Genomic DNA, 8,590 nt, shown 5'->3' on the forward strand with positions numbered 1-8,590 from the left:
TTCCTTCCCTCAAAGGGTGTCGGTGACCATTGATCTAGATACCAACAGGGTTATGTTGGCTGTGATGACTTTTATGCAGGTGGCCTTAGGAAACCACAATCCCCGATCACCGGAAAACGGGCCGACTTGTGTTTGGCAAAAGGCCCTTTAGCAATCTTCTATTCTATGTGCTTCATGGCTGTGTGTGAAGTGGATGCTGTTAAACTAGGGAGCTAGCTTTAGTTGTTTGGGAGTTTAGATACATGTTCGATAGGTGGACAACATCACACTCCTCTTTTTTTTTCTCTTTCTTTTATTTCAGGTGTAACCTCTTGTGTTCTCCTCCAGGGAACCTACACTTATATAGCTGAAGCCTATCATGTGAAAAACTGTTGGAAGCAATATATATATAGGCGGGCATTTTGCACTAGAAAAAAAATACAACCATACATATTTATCAGATTGTAAAAAATCTTTATGATGGGCTATCAAAATCAACATAGAACTATAACTTGTCCTTTCATATCGAATAGATCAAATTCTTTAATTCATTGTGGTCATGGCTAGTCAAGGGCATGCACTTCGGTGAATCAATCCTCCCTTAGCTATCTCTATCTCCAACCGACCCATTAAAACAAGAGGGTTGCAAGGTCACTTTGGTGGCAGGCTCGAGGCAGGCCTACGCAACACTGTAGGGAAGAAGAAACAGGAGACAAACGACATTAAAGCAACTACAGTGTAACCAAAGATGTATGTTTACAATGCTTTGTTTGGGGCCCCTACAGTGTTTAGGTAGACGTATGGGGTATATAAGTTGGCAAGGGCTCACCGAGAGAGGGGTTGGACTCAACTTGACACGACAGAACGCACGGAACCTCTAGGAGCTCTAGACTTTCCCCAGTCTAAAACATCCATTCCAATCAAGAAAGCAGGAGTAAGGCTATTATCCTTTGGGAAGCATGAGCCTTAGTAAATCATGTATGTTTGTTAGTTTGTTCGGTGCTAAAGCCATGCAATATAACCTTAAAACTCCATCACCAAACATTTGGTTCCTTGGATCTTGGTCTGGAACAAGACACTAGCCTCCTCGTTTCTCTTCCCTTCCTTAACCTTTGCTCCAAGTCCATAAGCCCAAGCGCCTGCGAGGTGCCCCGCCCCACCTTATCCCCATCTTCAGTGGCTCCCTCATCGTCAAAGACACCACCAGCCGCCCCTGCCCCCGCCCCGTCCCGCCTCCTAAGCACTACGGATCCCACACCCCCACTGCTTGTCCACCGTCCTTCAACCCCGTGGCTTTGGCGCCGCTGCCCACCCATATCAGCCATCGACGACCAGTCCTCTGTCTATCCAACCATCACTCTAAGCTATGGAAACCCCTCCTCTTTGCCATCCCCTGACTCCCATCTCAAAACCCTAACCCCTAATCTAGTGACGCCATCACCACCACTGGGTTGTCACCAGTGAAGGTCCCACTGCCATCGAATCTTAGCTTGATTTTAGGTGACTAAAATCTTTACCATTTCCATTGATAATATTCTATTACAAAAGATAGTAAAACCTATGTGTTGGAATCCAAACATACATGTAGGATGTCTCCTGCTAGACCGGGCATGCCTGACATATGTAGGACTCATTTTTATTGTGCATGAACATTATCTAACGGCTAGACACTTTGATCCAACTCCAACGGCTAACATAGCTTAATACGAGGACTCGTTTAATAATGTTCCCTCATATCAACCTAGCACCTGTTCAGATTTGTAATACTATATTATCGTATCTTATAATATATGTGATGTTATATTTTAAGATGAAGAGAGTATATACTAATTGGAATGCATACTCCAAAAATAAACTAACATCCACATCAAACCTAGACTTCAAACCCTATTATGGTAGGTGCATAGCCAGGGCTTATTTATATGTAGAGATAGCAAATACTAGTATATATGGACAGACAACTTTTGCAGAGAACGAACAAAACGACGAGGTGTAGTACTATAGACTCAAGTACAAGCAAGAGCAGGAGATAGAGGATTGAGTACATTTAGCTTTGTCTCGTTTTCTTGGCAGTTTGTCTCTTCCTGAAACAGCAAGCACGCCTATATAATAGCCTTTAGATGTCGAGAGGCGATCGATCTCGGCTGCAGATGCTGAAAATCGAGCTGAATGACTAGTCCCGAGCCGTTGCAGCCACATTTCCCACTACGGTCTTGATAAACAGATTAAATTGCCTCGTCAGATCGTTAGAAAAAAAATTAATTTAAATTCTGGTGAATTATTTAAGATAAGGAAAATAAATTACGTACATCCTGAGCCTATGTAGGATGCACACAACTAAAATATATTATCAATTTATTATGTAAACCACTTATATCAGTTGTAAAAGAAGCTAGCCAACTAATTTACTTTAACGATATACTTTTTTTGTCGAGGTGGCAGATAGTAAATTAAATACTGCCGCAAAATATCACCTTTTCTATCGGACATATCATCGTAAAGTCACGATGTTTTGTCGATATATGACAATAATGTTACTTTGCCATGAATAAGTTCAGTTTGATATCAGGATCTAATATGCATGCTCGATCTTTTTGTGAAACTTTTACATGCTTTATCATCTATCCTTTTGGCCATATACTCACAAAAGTGTTAAAAATATTTTTCAAAAAAATGTTAAATGTGCGTTTATGATAATCTATTATTAACTTTTTTTTCAAATCAAATATAATCTCTTCGTCCTACAATATAAGATATTTTAGGTGGATATGACACATTCTGTACAGCGAATCTCGTGCGAAAAGATGTGAATTATTCGTTTTTTTTTCTTTTAGCGCGCGTGCCCCAGAGCTAGCGATCGAGCACGCGATACGTACGATGCCACGATGGATCGATGCGGACGGATGGATCGATGGGCAGAGCAGCACTAATCCTTTGTTGCGGATAGCTTTGCGGGAACGCAACGTGGAGTAGTCTCAAATCAACGTACGTGTCGCCCCAGCAACCAAGATAGTACCACTACTACTCCATTTGTGTGCTGTGGCTTTCGCTCGCGCGGCCGGCCGGGTATCGCCTTTCGCCTAATTCAATGCCCTCCATCGACAGCTGCACCTGTCCTCTCTCTCTCTCTCTCTCACTCCCTCACCCTCTCTCAGCCAATAATCGATATTATTTACTCGGATATACTCCCTCCGTCTCACAGTATATCAGTATATGTTATTTTAGCATTTCCCACATTCATGTTGATGTTAATGAATCTAGACATATAGCATTTTCTACATTTATATTGATGTTAATGAATCTAGACATATATACATTAACATCAATATAAATGTGGGAAATGCTATAATGACTTACGTTGTGAAGCGGAGGAAGTATATTTTATTTGCTACAACATAAAATGCTTTTCCCAGACGGACAAAATCGCTTTTTCGGACAGACGAAACGGCCATCTATCTGGTATATGTAAAAATACCGATTATTGCAGGCGGGTATCGCAACAGAATGGAAAAACTTATTTTCGCCCACGGAAAACGCCCACCTGCACAAGAATTTTGGTGAAAATAAAAATATTTTTTAAGCAAATTACAAAAAGCCTAGCCCCAATCCCCTAACCATATTCATAGCTACCCCACCACCTCCGCTACCGCCGTCCAAAGCCGGCTGCCGCTCGAAGCCAGCGGATCCATCTGCTCCAATGGCCGGCGGCGGTAGCAATGGTAAAGCTATGTTTAGTTTGCTAAAATAACAAAAATTTAGTAATGCTAAAACTTGATAAGGTTGAATGTGACAATAAAGTTTATATGCCCTTAAACAAGATATTTTTGTGCATCCACAATCCGTTGGATCATTACCTCTGGCTTACCAGCACTATAGCCATCCACAGTTCATTAGGCATTGACACCATAGTAACTATCAGCTAGTTTGATTTTTTATGTTATTATATTATTTTCTAAATATAATTGAATTTAAAAATAATTTTTAAAAAATCAAAGCGACCTATAATACGATCTGGAGGGAGTAAGAGGTAATCCAAATTTAATGGATTGAAATTTGTTTTTTCCTCGCTCCTTTACGTCAGGTCGTCAGTTGCATGTGCTTGTTTTTCTATTGGATTTTCGTGAGATGAGACTCTGTTCATTCATTCATGAGTCATGAGTCATGACCATACCCTGCATAACTCAGCGCATTCTTTTCTCACGTGGTACTAGGACCATGTGTGCATAGTTGCTACTGGCCTGCCATCTGTCCAATGTACACAAACCTACATCTTTTCCCTTTTCCTACAAAAGATAATGCCAGCAGCAATATTACTTCATTTATCATCTATTTCTTAAAAAAAAAATTGCTTCAGCTTTACACAATATATGTATAGTGCAGGGCAATTTGTCTTTCTCTAATGCATAACATAGAGTAATTCCTGTCATGACAGTTGCTTGCTTCTTGTAAAAAGTTTTTCATCCTTTTTTTTTTGAAAACTACAACACATGAACAGTCATCTAAAAAAAGGAATTACACAAAGATCTGTTTATCTTTGAACTTTCACATTTTCAGATAAAAACAGGACTTGTCTTAAAAAAAGTTTTGTCATTTTTTTTCTGAAAACAACAGCACATGAAAAAAAGGAAATCACACAAGATAAGTTTATCTTTTAACTTTCACATTTTTAAGATAAAAACAGAGTGGTCTGAAAAGGCTATCCTCCCCTGCATTCATGCTCCTTTTTTTTCTCTCATCACATCATCTGAGCACACGTACACAACTGCACAACTGCAGTTGCACACTGGAAGCAACAAGACAACGCACGCACGCATACATTCCCAGGCACTTTTGACTGAATCCCCTATGATTTGTGCACACGCAGACAAACAAAATCTCATCCTGAACTAGTGAAGCAGGCCAAAAGAAACGCTAAGAAAACACAAAAAGCAAGCAACGATCGACCTCCATCCCCTACCACTACCACCACCGGCAGCACCTGTCCCTACAAAAATTGAGAGCCACCTTCTTCCCATTATTGTACGCCCCCAAATTGAATCTTTCATCTGCAATATTATCATGTGATCGACGTGAATTTTCGACACATTCAACCATAGTACTTTCACGTAATGTGGATGTAAATGGCTGTCCCCAATCGACATGACATGAAAAACATGGATAAATCCTTTTATCAAATGGGATAATAGCATTGGAGGCACCATGTCATCCCGTTCGGATGAGTTGATACCATATAGGAAATAGCTAATACCCATCAGTATCAGACCCGATACTCCCTAGGTACTAGCTCGATGACGCCCTAAGTCGTCTTCACCTCGTTGGCTCCTCGCAACACGTGTAGAGCGTGCGCTAAGGCTCTGCCTCATGCCCTCATGCATCCCATACATACCCCTCCGACACTAGTGGCCTGTTTAATTGGATGGTTGCCTCCTCTTGCCGCACTTCAAGTTAGGCGTGCCACAGGTAGGTAGCCCACTGTTTGTTTACTTACTGCACTTGAGGCGGCCGCATAAAATTCAATAGCAGTGAACTACTCTGCCGCATATTTCTTCGTTGAATGTTTGGTGCTCAAATCGTCCGCCACACTTATGGCATGGCCGTACTTGTGGCTTGGTAAGTTGAAGTAAACAACCAAACAGGCCATAGCTCCTCGCACCACGTACAGAGCGTGCCCTAAAGCTCCGAATGTCCTCCTCCACTAAGTCGTATTTCCTATAGCTCCTACAGCAACAAGGTCACTTCCTTTGTTGCCGTCCCGGTGTTAAGAGTCCATCATTGTGATTTGTGAGGGATACGCCTGTGGTGGTCTAGCTCCACATAGCTAGGCTCTCTCTGCACGCATGTATACATGAGCTTTATTACAAAATTTAAACATTTTTCCTCATACAATCTAATTATACCATCGCAGTTAAAGTTTAAAGTTTAAACTTCAAAATATTTAAACTTTAAACTTTTCACATTCACAATCTAATTATACCGTCGTAATTAAATCTTTATAACAAGTTTCATATAATTATATTATGATGAAAGAAAAATGTATCTTTAAACCAGAACAGTTCCAATTAGAATTTAACTCTGTTACATATTTTATGTTCTGATTTTACTTTATATGTTTTTGTTATTGGGGCTCAATGTTTCATATAGTAGGTTGTTGGTGTTGCATTCAGTATTTTTCATCCTAAAATACAATAACTTCTAACGTTCAAAATTTATCCTAAAATATAATAATTTCTGCACCTACATTCCATTCTCAACGAATCACAGCCATTCAAATTCTACATCTGGTTTTTCTACTCAACAAATCAAAACATGTTCCCATTTAATTACACACCTACATTTTAAATACCCATGTTTATGCCTAAAATTTCTTATATTTTGGGGCTGATGCAGTAATCAATACGTATTTTTAAATGATCTATCTTTTTTAAATATCTGATTAAGTTAGTTAAAACATTTGATAAAATATTTTTCTCCAAAGCGATAAAATACCGCTCGACATTTTTTTCCTTTCAGATCGGACGTTTGATTTGCAGTCGCGACCTAAATGTTTACCATAACAATTTGACACGTAATAATAAGAAGACATTCCCGAGTTTTTCAAAACAAAAAGAATTAAAAACATCGCCAGAAACAATTGTGGCATATCCAAGACTGACACGTCATATTTTTTTTCCTTTTCTCTTTATATGTTGAGATGAACACGTTCGATCGGCTCTTGATGCTGTACCCAAGTGTCCATTATCAGGCAAAGCTTTAAATCCTAAATATGACACGTCGTTTTCCGAATCCGACGGGTCAGCAAATGCACGGCTGCTACCTAGACCCGTACCCGCTAAGCCTCCCCCTTTATCGGATCCGGGTGATCTCGCGCCCATAAATTGGCCCCTCCTCGGCTCCTCGCCTCGCTGCCATTCTCTTCTCCTCCTCGAAAAGAATTTCGAAGCTTAGCCGAAGATGCCAATGGAGAGGTCGGTGTCGTGCGCCGAGAGGCCACCGGCGGCGTTCGGCGGCGGCGCGGCCGCGGACCTGCGGTGCTACAGCGCGTCGTACGCCACGTCGTACAAGCCGGGCGCTGGCGCGGCAGCGGGGGCGGCGGCGGGGGCGGGGACGAACACGACGACGAAGGTGATGAAGCGCGCCACGAGCGCCAACGCGTGGTCGCGGCCGGGCGGCGGTGGCGGCGTGCAGCGGAGCGGGAGCACCAAGACGGTGGCGTCCTCCGCCGCCGGGTGGGGCCGCGGCGGCGGCGGGCCGACGCCCGGGTTCAACCTGCGGAGCTACAGCGCGTCGTACGCCGCGTCGTACTCGCCGTTCGAGGACCCGAGTCCGGCGGAGAAGACCGGCGGCGGGGGCGGTGGCGCGGCGACGTGGGCGTCGTCGGCGGGGCGGCGGTCGGTGAACCTGAGAGGGTACACGCCGTCGTTCGCGGCATTGGACGACACCGCCGTGGCGCCGCCGATCCCGGCCAAGAAGCAGGTGTCGCCGACGGGCAGCTTCGCCGGCGCCGTCGTCGACGACGCCGAGCTCCAGCGGCGGAAGCGGCTGGTCGCCTACAAGGCGTACGACGTGGAAGGGAAGGTGAAGGACTCGGTGCGCCGCAGCGTCAAGTGGATCAAGGGCAAGTGCTCCCGCGCCGTCGACGGCAAGTGGTGATCTCTCCCTCTCACCCTCTCTCTCGCCATCGCCATCGCCATGGCTCGAGCTCGAGCTCGAGCTAGCTCCTCTTCGTCGTCATCTTTCTTGCTCTTGGGTGTGTTTGAGTCACCGTTGATTGCTACCTTCCTCCTACCTGCACTGCACACCTTCATTCGATTTGTTACTCCTTCTTGTTTTCTTCTTGGATATTAGGATTTTAATTTTGACGAGATTTGGTCTGCATATAGCTACTGCAGCCATGTAGTTACTACTACTACTTAGTATAATTCAGTATGAGGAGATACATATGAGCAGTGGTAAGCTTTTGCCTTGGTGTTTTGCTGCAGAGCAAAAAATCCAAGGAAAAGTTGATCAGTGTGTGGTGTGCTTGTTGTTGTACATACTTGTATGAGTATTATTATATCTCTGTACCCAGTTTACTGTAGTAGAATAAGATTTTGGAGGTGTGAGATGTAAATAAAATACATATATACTACACATATATATTACTTGAGCTTCTTCTTCTTCTGTTTGTATTACTGTCTGCATGTAAATACTATGAACTGTGCAAGAAGAGCTGTCCAATTATTGAGGTGAGGTGAGAAAAGAGGGAAATTTTTTGCAGCATTTCACTGTGCAGCACAGCAGAATTGGTTACTTCTCTTCTTTCTACTTCTTCTTGAAAGGATTGAGGATGGTAAGCTGAGCTACCAGTGTTACTGAAAAGGCGGACAAAGCTTCAGAAACGGATGGGGCCTCGGCGCCCACTCATGCAGGATTCTCTATGGATGGATGCTCCTGCAAACGAATTTGTTATTACCTTTTTTTTCCTAATTTTCTCCCAGCAATTCAGAATTTTCAGATTGGGTAGTGCAGGCTGCACATAATTATTCCCCCTTTTTCTTGTTCTGTTTTGATGGAAAAGATGGATGTGGAGTGATTCTGTTCCTACTAACTGGATTGAATTCTGGGGAGAAAA

At 43.0% G+C, this 8,590-nt stretch overlaps 1 protein-coding gene across 1 annotated transcript; it reads left to right on the forward strand.

Annotated features, from left to right (window-relative positions):
* Positions 1-6,858: 6,858 nt before the first annotated feature.
* On the forward strand, positions 6,859-8,125 carry LOC4328767 (uncharacterized). Its single transcript, XM_015767924.3, has one exon. It carries the CDS (start codon positions 6,931-6,933, stop codon positions 7,627-7,629), a length of 699 nt encoding a protein of 232 aa, XP_015623410.1. The 5' UTR covers positions 6,859-6,930; the 3' UTR covers positions 7,630-8,125.
* The last annotated feature ends 465 nt before the right edge of the window (positions 8,126-8,590 follow it).

Source organism: Oryza sativa, chromosome 2 (assembly GCF_034140825.1).
Source record: "Oryza sativa Japonica Group chromosome 2, ASM3414082v1".
Lineage (NCBI taxonomy): Eukaryota > Viridiplantae > Streptophyta > Magnoliopsida > Poales > Poaceae > Oryza > Oryza sativa.

Excerpts from the sequence above, each read along its gene's own strand:
- LOC4328767 (XM_015767924.3), top strand. The coding sequence starts at position 6,931 with ATGCCAATGGAGAGGTCGGTGTCGTGCGCCGAGAGGCCACCGGCGGCG.